A 20073-nucleotide genomic window follows, 5' to 3' on the forward strand; every position below is an offset into this window, starting at 1 on the left:
CATCCATCCATCCATCCATCCATCCATCCATTGTCTACCGCTTATCCTGTATTCAGGGTCGCGGGGGGGGGCTGGAGCCGATCCCAGCTGTCATTGGGTGAAGGCAGGGTTCACCCTGGACAGGACGCCAGTCTATCGCAGGGCTTCATTCAAATATACTTATTTCATTCTTGTCACATAAAAAATGAATTACTGCCATATTATTCTGATTTTATGTCTTTGGACATTTGTTACAATACATTAAAGGTGCCATATTATACTGTTTTTCATCAATTTCACACAGCTGTCAGAGGTCCAACAACACTGTATTCGATATGCATTGCCCCAAACCCATCCATGGTCCTGAATTTCAGCTGTCTAAAAGTTGCTCAAATGAACTCTGCTGAGAACAGGCTGTTTCTGTGTCTGCACCTTTAAATGCTAATGAGCTCCGTCTGTCATCGCCTACTTGGAGAGATGGAGAGGATGCCACTTACGCTAGCGGCAGCATGCACCAATGTTTACGTGGATGTATCGCTATGGCTCGCCTATGTGGCTCAGGTGAAGTTGCTAGGTCCCGTATAGTTGGGACAGATCCTTTTACGAGGGTCCGTGTCGACGCAAAGCCAGCTTTGTACTGACCCTCGTTACTGAAGCAGTCCGATGTGAAGTGGTTAGCACACACATACAAGCTAACACGAACCGCAGCCGGCACATTGTCATTAAAAATGAAATGCAAGAGACCAGACCCGGACCGTCGTTCTGTCGGACATGCGCCACCGGGTTCCGTCCGAGTGGAGGCAGCAGTGAAGACACACCAGAGTGCGTGAGACAGAGGGAGGATTGTCTCCAGCTTCACCCACACCACGATGTATTCACGGAGCACCAGCCGGATCACCCAGCACCACAACCGGTAAGTCGAGCTGCACTCTCCCCGCTGTGTTGCGAAACGCCCCCTCTCGGATATCTCCTATTATCAGAGGAGTTTGGCCGATGCAAATGACTCCCTTCGTTACGTAACGACGGGAGCTGAATCTGAACAGCCTGTAGGAGTGCCGTTGTACCAGTGGGGGGGCTGTAGAGACCATGCAGGAGTCGCTTGTTTTCCTCATTCTGGGAGTTGACAGGCTCAGGGAGGACCAGTTTATAGGTGTAGAGACCAGAGAAAACATGTTTTACATAATATGGGACCTTTAATATTAGTATTTACTGAGATATTGTTGCTGACCATCACTTAAAAAATATGGCATGATGGATGAAAAAGAAGGCTTATAAGATTGTATAAGGAGAGCTGTCTTTGAGAGAAAAATAGGAGAAAGGAAGAACACACACCATGTGTGTTCTTCAGAGGAATAGGGAGGCTTCCTGCAAAGGGACGGGGGACGGATCGAAAACATCAATAAATGAGGAAAAACTTGCCAGTGAGAAACCAGCCATCAGGGCTATGACAGGAAGCAAAAGCATCTATCGAGTCACCATCCAACCTTATCTAACTGAGTCTGGGTATAAATCTGGCAACTCAGGCTTACCGTAAAATAGTTCAACTGTATAAAGCAATGTAATTTAAAAAGACACAAATAGTGACTAAAACTTTTAACATGTAATAAAGTCAAAGAGGAAATCACACGTGAATGAAATGACAAAAAGCAGATGGGCCAAATCAATTTGCCAGAAAAGATCTTGTTGACTGTCCTAATAATGAGCTATAGGTGGCACCCAAAGGAGAACATCGCAGGGTGCACTTAAAGGTCATGTTTAAGCTTCTCACACAGAAACACCCAGAGGTCACACAAACACTATAATGCACCTGAACATATTCATGGCACTGCATGTGACCTTTGGAGCCCTTTTTCTTTAAACTCAGCAAGTGGGAGGGAGGAAGGAGAGAGAGGGAGATCTAATTTGAGGACATGACAGGAAAAAAGTAAGTTGAGAGGGGACCTCTATGTGTGTAATTGGTCTAAAGAGGAATTGCCAACATGCGCGCCACAGGTGGCCACAGGCCCTGCCTAAATAGCAACCTTATAAAAGTCATTAAGGCCTCTGAGACATGCTGTGCAGGTGTAAGTGTGTGTGTGTTGTGTGTGTGTGTGTGTGTGTGTGTGTATATATATATATATATATATATATATATATATATATATATATATATATCACAGTATATAGCAGCTGGATAGCTCAGTTGGTAACTTTGGCATAGATCAATCATAGATCCCGATCAATCATAGATCCCGATCAATCATAGATCCAGATAAATCATAGATCCAGATCAACAGGATCTACAGCAAAAATTGTGGGATGTCATTCCTACTAGATAAGAGTGGTTGCATGGTATCCAAGAGAAGCAAGATGAATGCAACTGATGGGGTTGAATTACCAGAAGGCAACATACTATATTGCCAAAAGTATTCACTCCCCCATCCGAATAATATAAATCAGGTGTTCCAGTCACTTCAATGGCCACAGGTGTATAAAAGCAGCACCTAGGCATGCAGAAAAAATCAATACGCCAAAAATAAGCCACCTATCAATTCATTCATAAATCAATAATCATTTACATTAGGAGCGCCTCCGCGCGGCACAGTGTAGACTTGCTCCGCAAGACGCGCGGCCACAACAATCCTCGCCGTGCGCTCAGGCTACGTTCTTCTTCGTGTACTTTACACGCTTGATGTTGTTCTAAAGACCGTCCGCCTCGTTGAACCACCACAATGTCGCTTCCTACTTTGAAAACACGGAAAAGTTGATACTGTATTTTGATAAGCTCAGACACGTGGTGAGAGCGGAACCGGATGCGGCTGTGTGTCTCCGTCCAAAATCCGCTGCACTCGCGCTGCCTGCTCGCACAGACCTGTTCGTGCTCACATTCTCTGATGCAGGTCGAGTGTTTACTCAAAATATATGCAGAGACGGCGCTCCTTCAAAACAACATCAAGCCATGCGTGTGTAGTATTAGGACGTGATGACCATTGTACAACCGGCTAACAGGCCAAAGCCCGTTTGGGCTGGAGCAGTGTGTAAAGCGGCGGGGCGACCCCTGTGGGGGGCAATCGTGCCGAGGCATGGTACGGATTAGGCAGCCTATGTTAATTAAATAAGGTTTGTTTTTTGATAACCTGTGGAACTCTGAGTTAACCTATTTCTACCTGAATTTCTATGAACTGTTAAGCTGTTGAGTAAACCTATAACTTATATTTTACTTGATAAAATAGGATAATAATATGCACTCATATGTCGTTGTAGTGTTTTACAGTATCTGTAGCTATTAATGTGATGCAATATTTTTCTGGACCCTCATTTTGGATCATTTCCATCAACCGGCACCTTAATAAGTCACTCTCTCCTTGTGATCTTGGATACACTCTGGTTGAACAAAAATGTTGAATGCAAATATATTAATTGCAGAATTGCAGACTGCTTGCTGTGCCACCTGACTTAATCCAACTGCACCAATACACCATCCCACGCGGCTCGTCTGTTTAGGGTTTTTTCGGTGGGTACCAGCGGGCCTGAAAAAGATTCTAGGGGAAACACTGACTACAGACCTCCAAACTTCATGTGGCCTTCAGATTAGCTCATGAACAGTGTAGAGAGCTTCATGGAATGGGTTTCCATGGCGATCAGCTGCATCCAAGCCATACATCAGCAAGTGCAATGCAAAGCGCCGCCACTGGACTCTAGAGCAGTGGAGACGCCTTCTCTAGACGGACCAATCACGCTTCTCCATCTGGTAATCTGATGGACGAGTCTGGGTTTGGCGGTTGCCAGGACAACGGTACTTGTCTGACTGCATTGTGCCACGTGTAAAGTTTGGTGGAGGGGGATTATGGTGTGGGGTTGTTTTTCAGACAATTCCATGCTCCCAACTTTGTGGAACAGTTTGGCCCCTTCCTGTTCCAACATGACTGTACACCAGTGCACAAAGCAAGGTCCATAAAGACATGGATGAGAGAGTTTGGTGTGGATGAACTTGACTGGCCTGCACAGAGTCCTGACCTCAACCCGATAGAACACCTTTGGGATGAATTAGAGTGGAGACTGAGAGCCAGGCCTTCCTGTCCAACATCATTTTGGCAATATAGTGTAGCAGATGCCCAGGACAGCTACAAATACCTTGGAGCAAATGGAAACAATCAAGATGCTGCAAGAAAGTCAGCCACAGCCAAATACCTACACAGAGTAAGGCAAGTCCTGGAAAGTCAGCTGCATGGTAAGAACAAGATCAGATCAACACGTACGTACTACCGCTCATTAGATCCTCCACTGGTATGATATCCTGGCCAAAGGAATAGATAGAAGGCACTGATATCAAGACAAGAAAGCTCCTCACCATGCATGGAGGGTTTCACCCCAGGTCCAGCACTCTGAGATTATACACTAAGCAGAAAGAGGAAGGCCAAGGTTTAGTGAGCATCAGAGCCACTGTCTCGGATGAAACAACCAGGATCCAGGAGTGCATCAGGAAGAAGGCCCTAAGCGATGACCTGCTAAGTGAATATCTCAGACAGCAGAAACCTGAGTATGATGAGGAGGAGGCGGAAGAAGAGGGGGATCCATCATGAAAGGACAAGCGCCTGCATGGCATGTACCACCAACAGGTATAAGAAGTGGCTGATATGAAGAAATCATACCAGCATAACAAACCCTAAACCCAACTATAATCAGGATTGGGTAACTTTGTCGAAGAGCATTCACTGAAAACACAACATTGACATTATTGTTAGGTATGTCACTACAAGCGGACAAACTTACCTTCTTCTGCAGGACATTAACTTTCCTCTCCTTGACATCCAGCATGTCCTTCATGTCTCTGATCTCTCCTGTCAGTGTGCTCTTTTCATCGGTCAGGTCCTGCAGCTGCTTGGTTTTCTTGGTCAGGAGCTGCTCCTTCTCCTCCAGACGCACCCGCAGAGCATCGACCTACAAGAGGCCAAGAGAAGAAGTTATGTGTGGATAAGCAGGTGGGAAGTCAGATAGAACCATGAGCAGACAGACCAATATGGATTTTAACAGATGTATAGACAGTAACGGAGCTGATGTATGTACAATATGATATATTGTACAGACAGGCAGACAGAAAATGAGAAAGTGATACAATCAGAGAGAAAGGGGGAATAAGGTTCATACAGTTTAGCCAGACAGGCAGATGGACAGACACGCATATAGGTTGAATGTAATCTGTAATACAGTGTAATAGACAGGAAACAGACCGGATTGCAGAAACACTTAGAAAAATACAAAGAAATACAGAAAAAAGACTATGAAAGCTTACACCATACGTTATTAATCAGTACTGGAACTGACATGTCTCAACACATTTACTTGTTGACATTTGGAAGTAGTAAAAGTTCAGCTTCGACCTACTGTCCATAATATAAACCTCTGTAGACTGATGTGTGTGTGTGTGTGTGTGTGTGTGTGTGTGTGTGTGTGTGTGTGTGTGTGTGTGTGTGTGTGTGTGTGTGTGTGTGTGTGTGTGTGTGTGTGTGTGTGTGTGTTTGAGAGAGAGAGAGAGAGAGCCTGAAACCTGTCTAATTATTTGTTATTGAGTGCCGTATGATTGGGCCAGCGCTGCCATAGATCCGACTGCTCACACACTTCACACTCACACATTAAAATCCTCTGTATCTGGCTGTGTGCAATGAGATGAGTGATATCTGAGCTCACTCCAGAATTCTGCTACACCGCCTACAGTGACACACACACACACACACACACACAATCTCAGCTGGCTATCGTGAATGGACTATGTGCTCCTCTGTTGCTCTTCAACGCCTGATTACATTACCAGTACTTATTGTGAAGGCACAATGAGTGAACCCATTTGAACTAATTTTTATGGCGCGCATGTGTTTTATATGAATTCAAGAGACACGTAGACACATACTGTATATGAAGAGAAGCAGTGAGGGAGGGCTTGTCAACAGTCATTTTAACAAGCCTGACTTGAACACAGCGGGGACGTGTGAAAACACTTAAAGCACAGGCTGCATTGTACTCTCAAGTACATCCCTCTATTTCAATGGGAACTTAAGGTGGGATGGGAGCTATATAGTGGAAAGTAATTAAGTTTACATACTCAGGTACTTTACAAGAGTATTCCACTTGTGCTACTTTATATTGGTACTCCACCACTCTTACAGTATATTGTAGGTTAAGCATAACTAACAGCATGAAAAATAGTCGTCATTTTCTCCGCAAAGCTCTGTCATTCAAATAATTCTTACAAATGACAGAAATAGTTCACCATTTTGTGACAAGAGTTATTCCCTTCCCTTCGTAAGAGTTGTGTTGACAGCAATCATGAGAGCAACACAGGGAGGCAATTATATATGTATGTGTATTTTTGCTGAGAAAATATTTATGGATGGCATGGAGTATGTTTACATTGCAATATTGCTATTTTTACTTTTTCACATACACCAAGCCACAGTAGCACAAACAATGTGGCAATACAAATATAATTTTTCATAAACGGGAAAATAACGGACGGGAACTGAGAACACAATTGAGAGGTACGGCTGTGTTGGGCCTCAGTTATTTCCTACCTGCCCGTATGTGTTTGTGTAAAATGAGAGGGCACCATGCGGGCCGCAGACACACAGAGGGCTCTTCTCAAGCAGTAGAATTAGAAGCAGGCCAGGACCCCCAGGTGTAAGATGGTGAAGTATTTATCTCATATTGCTCCTCTGGCAGACAACCAGAGTCTAATACTGAGCCCTGCTCTGTCCTCCACACACACACACACACACACACACACACTAGTGGCCCCACTAATCCTTTGTACGTACAGTATGTCCGCACACCCACATCATCCTGTGTGCCTGATGAGTGTGTGTGCATTAGTGTTTGCCTCTGTGTGTGTGAGACATAATAAGGGAGAAGGAGAGACCCTCTCCCCCCAAACCCCACCTGGCAGGGAGCAATTTAGCAAGAATGTAGCAGAGAGGCCTAACAGGAAATCCCTGCTGTCTCACCTGCACTGGCCCACTAAGCTGTGATAGTACTGTACAGCCGCCTTGCTAATACCCTCTTAAAGCACTCACCGCTGCCAGGCATAGTACACGGAAAACACGGAGGGAGAGATGGACAGATGAGGAGGGAGGGATGAGATGATGGAGGAGTTAGGGTGAAAGAAAGGGGATAAATAAATCAAAAACACACACACATGCACACTAACAACTTCAACACACTGCCAAACCCTTTCACACAGACACACAAATACACAGAGCAAGGGTTCATTGTTTTCTGCTATTTTCCAGATTTTTCCTTTTATTTTTAATCGCATCATTGCTTGACATTTTGGCAAGCTCGTCTTCGTTACATTCGTGCCAATAAAGCATATTGAACTGAATCGGACTGAGGGAGAGAGGGAGGAGAGGGATGATGGGAATTCTCAAGAGCCCATTAACACCACTGACAAGCTGCTCCTCCACTGACTAAAGCTACTACTCCATCAGCAGGTCTGCTACAGGAAATACTGCATGGCTTTATCAGCTGGCACACATGGCGAGATGATAGACAGCTAACAAGCCAAGGTGATTAACCTCTCGCCTCTCCTTCAATTTCCTCTCCAATTTTCCTTCCCTTGTAGTCCCGTTCGTCTCAACGTCGCCTTCCAACAACACGTCTCTCTTTCAACCCACCACTACTACTTCTCTTTCAACACTCATCCCTGCAGCCACGCTCCATACTCTCCAGGAGTTTCCTGTTGCCTTTTAAAGGTGTAGGGCCTGTGGTGAGACACATCACTTCATAATGTGTCCGTGTGAGTAATCCCTCAAGCCAGGTTTCCTTTGGGACAGACACACATTTCCCAGCTATGACTGTATAGCTTTGTGCATTTCTGTGTCTTTCTATGTGAGAGCGGTAAAACGCAAAGCAGGACTCCTATGCTCTTAAGGACAACTCATTGTGCTTATGCAATTGCACACCAGGGACCACATCCGGTTTTGTTATCACAGCTTTTTTTTTGTTAATGTATAAGCAAAAGTGTGAGAAAGTGAGAAGGTTAAAGGTGAGGAAAAGAAGTAGAAGGATTCAATACTGGCCGGTCTGGTCCAGTTCAACTCCAAAAGGAACATTAGAGATTGCATTGAGGCGTTCCTCAGAATAGATGAATAAGAAACACATCGATATTACCCCATCTTCCCCCCCAAAAAACCCCACTTCAGCTTTCCAGCCCCTCACTCAGCACCATATCATTTAAAAAATGACCTTGATATGTTTTCAAGATTCTGTGGTTGCATAACTATTAACTCTCTGCAGTATGTGGAATGTCTTTATATGAACGGTCCCAAACTAATAACCACCAAGTGTGCACATGTACACATGCATATATTCAACGCGTTTCAACATGAACACATGCATGTACCTGCCATTGAACACGCAGCCCTGCACACACATGGACAAACACACACTCATTCTCCTTGACTTCCTCTTTCATGCTTGCAGTGACAGCCAAATGTGGATTCTGGACACTGGTTAGCAAAGGAAAACAGAGGCTTAAAGAAAACAGCTTCTCTGTTTGTCCTCACCTCCCCTTTTCCTGCCTCACATTTCATCATAAAAGTTTTTCTGGCAGGCGAATCTGTAAAGGTATCAGATCAGCGCCGGCTCTGGGCCGCAATAAACAACACAGGGATTATATGAGTAGACCACAGTCAAAACTGCAGAACCAAACACCATGGGGAGACCACAGCAAAGGCCTGGGGATGCACCGATACTTGCATACTCACAAATTGACAGTTGCACTTTCACTGGGCACCGGTCACAGTATGAGCAGAAAATCATTACTAATACGATATCACGTCTCTCCCTCTGGCCCTTTAAATATCTCTGACCTTTACGGGCACATTTACATACACCCTGTGATTTTACTCATTCTTTGTGTGTTACTAATGTCACTTTAGCTGACAACACCACCATAGAAGTTCCCGAGCGTGGGTCTGGTGGAGTGTATGAGATGTCTGAACCCAGGTCTGCTCGGGCCGCTGCGGTGCACTACACACAGCTGTGTGAGCTATTCACTTCTCTGACTGTATGACGTCCAGCCAGCCTGTATAAATACAGCACAGGGCAGTCATTAGATATAATTTATTTGGAGGCCCGTGCTGTTAAATTAATCATGAACATTTATGAAATAATGTTTGACTAATTTATGTTTGTCTAGCTATTAACATGGCCAGGTCTGGATAGTGTCACTAAAAGAAGGAATGCTCTCTCTTTTCTCGATGATGCTAGACCACCAGAGCGTCTCCCATATCAGCTATAATCATTCAAAAATCCCTTTGCATTGAAATGCATCAAAGACAAAAGCGACGCACCCTAAAATGGTGAAGGAAGAGGGAAGAGAATGAATGGGGACTGCATCTGGTTCTGCATTGTCTAAGATTGGTGAAAGGTGAATTTAAAAATGAAATACATAAGTTCCAGTTTTACCAGATGGTGTATAAGCAGCTTTCATGCTGGCATGGATGTTGTGGCGTTAAATGATCCGTGGTTTCCAGATGAGGCAATAGAAACTTCCAATAGATGTCAAGTGGTCACTGTTGGTTGGCTGTGAGTGGGATTTTTTTTTCACATTAATGCATGTTGGCATGTATGTGCTTATGTGTGTGTGTGTACAGGTGCAAGTTGTCATGTCAAATGGAAGAATGAAGCACTTCGGTCGGCCGAGCTTTTCCAAGCAGCTACGCTGATTCTGGGTTCTCTCATTTACACGTACACACACACACACACACACACACACACACAGTATATACAAGCACATAAGATTTCCTCTGCACCTGATCTGGCCGCTCCAGACATGACGACACCGGGACTGATCTGTGCGGAAATGAAGAACGTTCCCTGTCCTGACTCTTAGGCTGGGTGTCATTTGAGGTGTGTCATCAAAGCCAGGGTTAAGGCAACAGTCAGAGCTCTGATCAGGGATTGTATAATAGATGGATCACCTCAGGGTCGGCTCGGGATAATAAGCGGATATAAACTGCCTCACAGCAAGGGGCGGTGAGATGAAGTTTGGGGCACAGTCTCATTGTACACTGCAACATCTGTGGATCAAACCATGGCAACACAGCTGTCTGCCCGCAGGCTACAGAGGGAACATGGGGAAGCACGGATGTAGAAAAAAAAATAGAAAAAAGACAAGAACGCACATCACACACATAAAGAACTCCCAGGATCCACTGACAAAAGGATCTTTGTCATCAGAAGGAATGAATGTTTTCTGCCAAAGCATGTAAGACAATCGTGTCATGCCTTTGTGTTTTGTGTCAGAGGATGGATATATGACACAAAATGGAATAGACTCACCCGAGTACCATCGCACTAACGCTCACTGCACACATCTGCCTCATTCTCCCTTTCGCCCTTCATCCATCATCATTACCTCCTCCAGCAGAGAAGGACACAAGACACACACTTATAAAGGAAGAGACGCTGCAGGCGTTCCCCCTCATTAACACTTGCTCCTTCTTTGATTATTTTTCCTGATAATTTCCAGCGCCACACGCCAGTTGCTGCATCCTGTTTCCAGGGAATCCATTTCCTGTCAAACTACACTGAACATTCACTCTGGCAACCATGTGTAGAACCATCGCAGGTGTGAAGTGTACAGCCGCTGTCTGAAATCATTTCTGCGTGATCAACATTACGCCGGGTTCACACCAGACGCGTATTTCTCTGCGACGGTCCACAAGCGCTTCTGCTCAGCTGTTGTTCAGAGCTATTTTTTTCATTATGGAGTAAATAATAACCCCATAAAATTAATACGCCATATTTCTGTAACCAAGAAGTTTAAACACTTCTTGTATTTATCCGTTCAGAGAGAGAGAGAGAGAGTACCGTTGAAATACACATTTTTGTTTATCTAATCTTCACATTTATTAAATGTATTGTCTCTTCCTGTTTCCCAGTGCAAGTTGAGATACACAAATATGGTCGCATTTGTCAATCGCGGTATTTTATTTTGAAAAGTGCTTTTATTTTGAAAATTGACCGGATTGTCTCGTGTTTCTTTGTGTGATTTCCTGCCAGAATTGACGCGTTCGCAAAAAATAGAGCAGACGCCGAAACGATCGCTTCACGGCGCGGGACGGCCACGCCTAATCGCGGCGCTCCGCGTCTGGTGTGAACTTCACTATCGCTTAACAAGGGCGCCGAAAGGAAGCGGGCTCCGCTACGCGCCTATTCGCGGCGCTTCCGCGGCCGGTGTGAACCAGGCCTTAGTCTGTCATTCTCCTGGTCTTTCTAACCTCCCTTCATCATCGTGTTGTAGTACAGAAAACACTGGCTTATCACTTTGAATGAGTGAGAACCAACATGTTCATTTGAATTCTTTCAAATGCAACCCCTATAGCCTAATGCTGAGGTTGTTTGGGTGATAAGTGAACCATCTCCATGACTACCGAGCAAGCTCTCTCATATGCTGATGAAGGGCATGAAATGTTGCTAAACACTCCAGCATTTTTATGCAAAATTCCCAAAGTCAATAATGACTCCTCAATCTTACCATTACTTGGTAGAATTTACATGTTATGTAAGGTGTAATGTTTATTTGAGATACCTCCGCTGCCTCACTTCAATGGTGTGTTGCCATTCAAGTGAGTCATTTTTAAAAGACAATAAATGTCCTGACATTTATCCATAATTATTCCCATAAGTGGTGAAAATGTCAAATGCTTCCACTTGTCACTGTTAGCTTGACATTATCATTACTTTTTGTTACTTTTAACACGTACTAGGAGAAGCAACCACATTAAACCAATCCTTGTGGCCGTCATTGGTTACCTGTAAGTTTTAGAATAGATTTTAAGATGTTATTGCTTGTGTTTAAAGCCTTGAATGGTCAGGCTCCTGCCTATATCTGCCATCTGCTAACTCCCTATGAGCCTGATCGCTGCTTGAGATCCTCCAGCGGGCCCTACTAATGGATCCAAAGTCTCATCTTGTCAAAAAAGGTGATGTTCTTTCCCGTTCGGGCCCCTCAGCTGTGGAACTCCCTGCCTGAGATCTCAGGCAAACTTAGCATCCTCTTTTAAATCTCTTCTTAAGACTCACTTTATGTTATGGATTTTCCTAACTGACAGCATTTTGTGTACTATTCAATATTATTTTATCTTGTTTTATCATTTTATCTGTTTTATTATATTTTTTTTATATTTTGGATCTTATTGTATTGTATTGTATTGCATCTTATCTTGCATTGCATTGTTCTTAGTGTCTTCTATGATTCTTATTAATTAAAAAATAAAATGTCTGAAGGAAAAGCCTCATACACCTGCCAATAATAAATACAGGAAACAAGGTCACCAACGGTAGGGTTGTAACAGTAACATCACAGTATGACAGTATACCGAGGCGCTACAATGGACCATCATACCTTCTACAGTTGCTTATCTACAGTACTGAAAAAAAAAACTTAGATCAAAGTGTGTGTTAATTAAAGGTACAAGCAGAAGCGGTCTGGCTGTGCTGTCATGCATACAGTATTAATTGTTAATAATCAAAGGACATTACTTTAAAAGCTAAGCTGGTGTTACTTTTTATTTTATTTTATGTTTCATCATAGTTTAAAGTGCTGTTAACATGTATACTAACATGCTTTAGTTATATAACATGTTATAGTTGCATGCAATTTCTTCATGATGTAATTCTGATTATTAAAGTTCTGCTCTCAATCTTTTAAGGGTCATTGTAACTTATAACTAATAATAATAATTATCTAACATTTGCTGAGATGGATATCTTACCATGAAAATCTCATACCGTTACAAGCCTACCAAGGGGTAAAAAGAGCTATTCACATAATATGCATGTTAACACTCAAATACTTAGTCTGACAGGCAGGACCATCCCCATACTCATTGATTCATTTCAAATATAATGAGCTGGATTTGAGCCAAAAAAACACATTTTATTAGAGATTAGACCTCAAGGTCCATACTGTATTTCTGCTTCTGATGCATTCATTGAGATTAACAAAGACTGAACTGTAACTGGGAGTGAGACTCCACAACTGTTTTCTAGTGGCACCGCATCTGTGTGTGTGTGTGTGTGTGTGTGTGTGTGTGTGTGTGTGTGTGTGTGTGTGTGTGTGTGTGTGTGTGTGTGTGTGTGTGTGTGTGTGTGTGTGTGTGTGTGTGTGTGTGTGTGTGTGTAATTAGAGGTCAAGTGGTCTGAGCAAAGCAGCGCGACCCTGAGGACCAGGAAGGAGAACATTGTCTCCGGCTGTCTCCATCAGCACCTTATTGCCTAACAGTTAATCAACAAGCCATGCTCTAACTACTCTCTGAGTGTTTGTGTAATGTGCAAAAACAGAAAACACGAACAAATGTTGACGTGGGACTAGCCAACACACAAATGAAATCGCCTGAGATGTCCTCCAACTTAACAGACCATTTACACTGAAGTATGCGGTGTGTGTTTTCTCAAGGAGCAGTGTGCACACACTTGTATTTGTCGGCTCCTTCCATTGTGCACACATTTAACACGTTCCCTGTGTAAGCCATTAAATATCTCATCTCCATTCTGACCCTTATAACTCCATTTTATGGCTTTTCCACATGGCCTCTGAAGTACTTGCGTGGGCTTTATTTCAGACCGCGCCATGTTTGTTCCGGGGGGACCGAAGCCTCGCTGTTCACACTGCATCCCAAACCGCACCACCCAAGGAACCAGCAGCATGCTGTCGGGTCTGACTGGTGACGGTCAGTCAGCTTCAGATCATGTGATATAATGGAAGTGGTATGCAATGGACTCATCACTAGAGGCCCAAGGTTTAAACGTGAAGTTAGTGTTTTCCTTTTGCGTATGCCAGCTACTTCACTGTTGTCTTCAGCATGTCATCAGGTTCTCACATACACTCTTTGTGGCAGCGGTACCAACAGATGGGGGATAAGAATGGATAGTGCAGAAGAAAGTAGACAGATGCAGGCAGACAGAGAGAAGAGAAAATCTGGACGGAGGGAGCAAAAGGGAATGAGGCAGAAAGAAAGACAGAGAGTGAGAACGCAGCAGGAGAAGAGTACAGGGAGGAGTGTCAGCAGGCTGAGACCACATCGTTTCTCCGTCTCACTACCTATATGAACCATTAATCAGCAAAGAGAACAAGGAAAGAGCAACAAAGAGAGTCCAGCAGGGACCACAGCACACCGGACCATTGCATCTGACAAAAGCCCCCAGCCTCCTACATCCATCAAGCCACTCTATTCTCTCGCCTCACACTTCCTGCTGTCAGCCCATCCAGCCTTGATTCTTTCCCTCTCCAGATTAATTTTTTCTTTATTCGTAGCTGTCTTCAGGGTTGATGTTAGCAAGTCATTTGTGAGTCATTTATATCAACTCTACTTCAAAATCAAACCTCAGTGGAGGTTTTCTGGTAGGAGTTCTGCAAATGCTGGTGATGAAAGAGAACACAACACAAGCAACGTGGGGTCACATCTGAGAAAGGGCTGAGAAGATGAAACTCCTAACTACATGATTTGTCGCATCAAAAAATGAAAGGTAATAACCCCTATTGTGTGGATCAGCCCAGTCCAGACACATTTGCTATAGTAAATTACTTTTCTGTTTAACTTAAAAAAGTGTAAACGGGGATATACTTGCTCAAGAGCTCCACAGCACCAAAGCCAATATTCTCATGTTGTTCCATGTATACTGTCATGAACACAGACATTCAAGGTTTGTTCAGGGAAACAAGCTCTTCATTGCTAAAATGACAATATACATATACTGCATGAACTTATATATATATATAAATGTCATTGATAAAATGAATAAAGCTTCTATGTGACTTATACGGACATGTATGCAGTATGTTAATACATCCTTTAAAACAAGTTTAAGGCACTTCCTTATTCCGGAGGTAGGGAGCTTGATACCGACTTTGTGCTGCAGTGAGAAAGAAAGTCGGCTTTTGGAGGAGGCTGTGGCAAAGTAGCGGTCAGTAAATTCAGTCAAATATACGACTGTTTGATTAACTTTTATATCTGTATGTATCACTATGGACTTTGCAGGTTAAGCAGACACTAGTTAACTGTACTGCTGTTAGTTCTATCTCTGGCTCCTGGACAAGTACAGAGAGGTTATTTGTAACTTCTCAACTAAACCAGAAATTTAGAGGTCACAAGAAGATGTAAAGGTCTAGATAGAACCATTTCAGAGACAATATCCTATTATTTGAATGTAACTATGAAGCATAATCGGTAAAAGCACTGCCATAGCAATATTCAAAATTCATATGTCTGACACCATTGTTTTCACATTATGGTGTTGTATTTATTGCTCGTACCTCATACAAGGCTTTGTCCTGGAATGTCAAAGACATCAGAGCACACTCATGTAAATAAATCTAACCGGTTGTGCAATTTTGCATGTCGTTACAGAGACCAGGTGGGACTGGTAACAGCCGAATCAAATAAACAGGCCCAAATGTCTTAACACAGTCTGATGAGGCCTGTTTTAGTAGAATGTTATTGTTCAAAGCCATCTAAACTAAACCTAGTCAAAGCACCACCAAGCCCCTTTACCACCGGGGTCACGGCCTGTTCCTTTTGTCGCTAGCTGGTTAAATATGCAGGCAGGTCTCTGATAGGTTACCTGATCTGCTGGAGTATAGTTACGGCCCTGCATTGTCATGACTCGGGCAAGAATGACACAAACATGCTGCATTAAAGGCTTACGTTTCCACAGACATGGGCAGCAGACTCACACAACTCATACACATCCATTATTTTCTACATTTCCCAGTTATCTGCAGTCACATTTAATCACGCCCATTTAGAAGCTGTCCTTAACTTTGACTGACAAATAAATACACTCCCATTTTCTCATCCCCTCGCTCACAGTGGCTGCTCTGTTCTCAGTCCCGTCCTGATGTCAATTGCTTTTAGAGACAAGTGTCTGTGAGATGAAGCTGCTCCTCAGGTTTGGGAGACACCAGTGTGTCTGTGGGGGAGTGGACTACTGTACCAATCACTGTCATTCCTGATGAAACCTGCCAGGCACACCCACACACACACACACACATGTGTATGGGGAGGAGTATGATGCCCGAGTATTCATGAGTGAAACAAACTGCTGAAGGGAGATGAAGTAATACAATGAATAGATGGAAGGAATGAGGTGAGAAGGAAACTTCTAAGAGACTGGATGTGCTTTCTAACTGAATGACGGACAGAAAGTAGAGGAATGTAGGGCCACGGTTGGCCTCAAGCACACTCAATACCTTTACTCATCCTCTGATTTGGCCATTTAGTCCAGGAAACCCTAGCCTTTCCCAGACGGGGGAAATGCCACTTCAATAGCAGGGGAAAACTACTCCAGACCGGAGATGAGAGTCCAGAAATCAGCACTGACAGCGTACGTGTTTGTGTGTGGTGGACTCTGTGTGTGTGTGTGTGTGTGTGTGTGTGTGTGTGTGTGTGTGTGTGTGTGTGTGTGTGTGTGTGTGTGGTGATCAAGACCATCGGATCTAATTACAGCCCGCTGCAGTAGCCTATGAGAAGTGAGAAGAAGACAGGCTACAGTGCATATTGATGTGCCCAGTCAATTAAATATAATCCCCTTGTCATGCATCCACATGCTAATGCATAAACATGCACATATCTGTGTCATTAACAGTCACACCACCTGGCCACTCAAGGGCATCGTTTGGATTTAAACTTTGGAAGAGACGGTTACCGGCTCAAGCAACTATAATGGCAGGAATCCAAACACCATGACGACCTGCTAACCTATCAATCTCTCCTCCTTCACTGCCTCTATTTGTGCAGCCAAAATGTCTTTCTATCAGGCCAAAATTCAGTCCTCCTTCTACAACCCCAGAAAACTCTTCTCCATCTTCTCTGACCTCGTTGACCCCTCGTCCTTACTCCCTTCTACCTCAGTGTTTCCCAAACACAGACCGATGTGTGGCGCAGCACCACAGAATCAACACTGAGCACCATGAATTGATTACGGGGTTTTTTTCCAACGAAATTTTAAAAAATAAATATCGTTCCGTTCATTCATCTCTGCATTGCACTCTTTCTCCCTGTCATTCTCGTTCACACACACACACACACACATAATACACACCCAATAAAATCAAACTTTGCTACAAGTAGGCTGTGGAGCAATCACTTAAAGTGTAGCAATGGAGCTGTATATATTGTTCAGTTATTTGTCACAAAGTACTTGCCAAATAAAATATACAGCAGTAATATTTAATAATTGATTTATGAAATGGTTCTATTTGGTTCTGACCTCTCTGAACCAGCAGCCAGGAACCTGCCGGTGATTCCCATCAGCTGATACAAACCACGATACAATCATCCATGAAGTCATAAAAAGAAAGATATCATGTTCTGTTCTTGCAACAATCCAGATAAGTGAAAAATGTATTTACACATCTCATGTAACAACAGAAAATGCCTATACTGTATGTACAACACATGTGCAAGAACTTTGCAAAGAAACAAATGCCATTAAGCCATTAAGTTACACCTACAGCAACAGGACACAAACATTTCTTGCCATTTCAGCAGGATACTCAAACTAAAACATGTACACACAGAAAACCACCCACTAAAATAATTCCTTAAAGTATGATGTATTCTGCTAACTGCAAGGGCCAAAATTCCTTGCACATGTATGGACAATTAGGGCTAATTTTGGCCCAAATTGCTTCCTGTAATGATGAGTGGACATAGTTAGCAGGCCGTTCTCAACTGCCTAACACAAAGAGATCTAAAGTATCAGTTCCAACTCTTTAGAGTTGGACCCCCCCCACCCCCACCCCAGACCCCCACACGCCTCCATCTCCCTAAATACAGCCCGCCTCCATCACAAACCGCAGTGATAAAATCATTAGGGCCATAGAGTTTATAAACTTCAAAGATGAAAAGGAAAAAGCTGCCAGTTTTCTCCGACCTTCTGACTGACTGACCCGCCCACACGTTTCAGCCCACTGGTGAACTGAAGGAGCCACACACATAGAATCGTTTTCCACCCACCTCAACGTCCATTGGAGGAACAGAAAGAGAACGAGACCAGGGTAGAAAAGGAAAGAACACTTACAGAGGCAAGTTGGTCATAAAGGCTATAATCCAGGAACGCCACACATTGGTCATCATGACTGTAAATGCACCTGCGTTGGTCACACAGATCACGCTCTCTCCGTGTGTGTGCACTGACCTCTGTCTGCAGCGTGTTGGCCCGTTGCTCCTTGGCGCTGAGCGACTCCTTTAGCACCTCGATGTGTTGCTTACAGTCTGAGTTCTGATTGGTCAGCGTTTCCAGTTTGGTCTGCAGGGCCTGCATCTCGGACTCCTTCCTGTTCATCTCCTGCTTCAGCTGCTCTATCTGGCAATCACAGAAGCACGAGCACACATTTCTTATGAAAACCTTTTCATCATTGAGTTGATTGATACATGTGGAGATAACGAGTTACAAAGTGATTTTTTTTCATAAACACACACACGTGCACACTTCCTTTGAAACACACTAACATGTTGATGTTGTTTATTATATGTGACCATGTCCCCCCATACTTTGATCTTTATGAACAGGACTAGAACAAACAAGTGGCTTAAACATACTGTTTAATGTAAAATGGAGCTATATGGCTAAAACTGATCATATGATAACTATATCATCATTCAAAATCTTGGTGAAAGTGTAAGTTTTTCATTTTTAGTCAAACTGTTTTACTATAATATAGTATTTAAAGAAAAGATAATCAGAAATATTTTTTATCGTCAAACATTTTGACCAATTCAAACGTTCTCATTTGAATTGGTCAAAATGAATTGGTTCTCATGTTCTCATTAATTTAAAGATTTAAATTATATATGCGTCTACACAATTGTGTCACATTTATTTGGAACGATGATGTATAACACTGTTGAATTATCACCCAGCCCTACATCATCGGTCCTCATCGGTCAAACAGCCAAAGACTGAAAATACACACAGGCAGATAGTTATAGAGCCATATTACACACACATAGCTGTCAGACTGCAGATGTGTTGAAGGAAGGTCAAACAGAACAGGGCAGAAAAACACAAAATGCATCAACAGAGGGAGGTTTCTGTGCTGAGGCTAGCTATGTGCAGAAGATCGTCATCTGTCTACTGGTGCCAAAAATGCACAAAGTTGATTCAGGCAGAGATTTCTCTAATTGTGTGAGCAGGGTTCCCCTCATAACAGGAGCATTTTGACTGCACCAGAGCTTGGCCAATCAACCCTGACTCATAGAAATAAAGAGCTTGGAAGAGAAGGTCAAAAGGTGAGGTGGAGTCAAAGAGGCAATATGTGAGGTGAGACTGCTGAGAGGACGGTAAGACGTAGGTAGTAAGGAATGCATATGGAGTGGACTAAAAATAATATAATAAGTGGTATAGCATTATAGATCAAATTAGGAGTAGAATAATGAAGGAAATAATGAGAGAGTGGAGAGGCTAATGAGAGGGGTACTTCTGCTTGTTCTGTGATCCAGGGCTGTTGGGTGGGGAGGAGGGAGGTGGGAGCTGTTCTGATCGAAGACAGACGTGGTGACAAGGCCTGCTCCTACAGAGACAAAAAGACAAGGAGACGGCAAGCCACTAAGCCACGGCACACGGCCAGCTGAGAAACGGTCTGGGTTTCCCAGCTGGCTGAGTGCTCCTCCACGCTCCTCCTCACACACTCTACACCGCTGAGCCTTCACAATGTTACACTTGAAGAAGTTCTGTTAGAAATGATCATCTGGGTGAATAAGCTGTCATACCCCAACTATTTTTTTCCATTTTCTGGCGTTCAACTGAGCCACAAAGGAAGCTGAGGACAGGGACGCTGTCCTCTCTGGTTTCTCTTATCACAGTCTCACCTCAACACCAGTCGCCACCACCGCTGAAAGACCAGGACCCTAAACACTTCAAGGATATACGGTGAATCTGGGTGACTATGTCTATCCAAGTGCATGGTGTCTCTCTGTGTTGTGCAGAAAAATGAGACACGGGAGAGCGAGTCACTGTGATGTATATCATCCCAGGTCAGTAAGGGTGAAGAGAGAGCTCTTTCCTCTGTCGTTTGTAAGCTCACATTCATCTGTCAGGGCCCCATTCATG

The 20073-nt window shown here is 43.6% G+C and overlaps 1 protein-coding gene across 1 annotated transcript in view; it reads right to left on the reverse strand.

The window, feature by feature from the left end:
- The window catches only part of LOC311016637 (ERC protein 2-like), a 147562-nt gene that overhangs the window by 108894 nt on the left and 18595 nt on the right, over nucleotides 1-20073 (reverse strand). The window contains exons 8-10 of the mRNA XM_084014475.1: nucleotides 19442-19534; nucleotides 18160-18327; nucleotides 4732-4899 (exon numbers count right to left, since the gene is read on the reverse strand). Of these exons, the coding sequence (XP_083870601.1) occupies nucleotides 4732-4899; nucleotides 18160-18327; nucleotides 19442-19534 (429 nt within the window). The remainder of the gene's footprint in view (nucleotides 1-4731; nucleotides 4900-18159; nucleotides 18328-19441; nucleotides 19535-20073) is intronic.

The sequence above is a fragment of the Eutrigla gurnardus genome, assembly GCF_963514095.1.
Source record: "Eutrigla gurnardus genome assembly, chromosome: 8".
Lineage (NCBI taxonomy): Eukaryota > Metazoa > Chordata > Actinopteri > Perciformes > Triglidae > Eutrigla > Eutrigla gurnardus.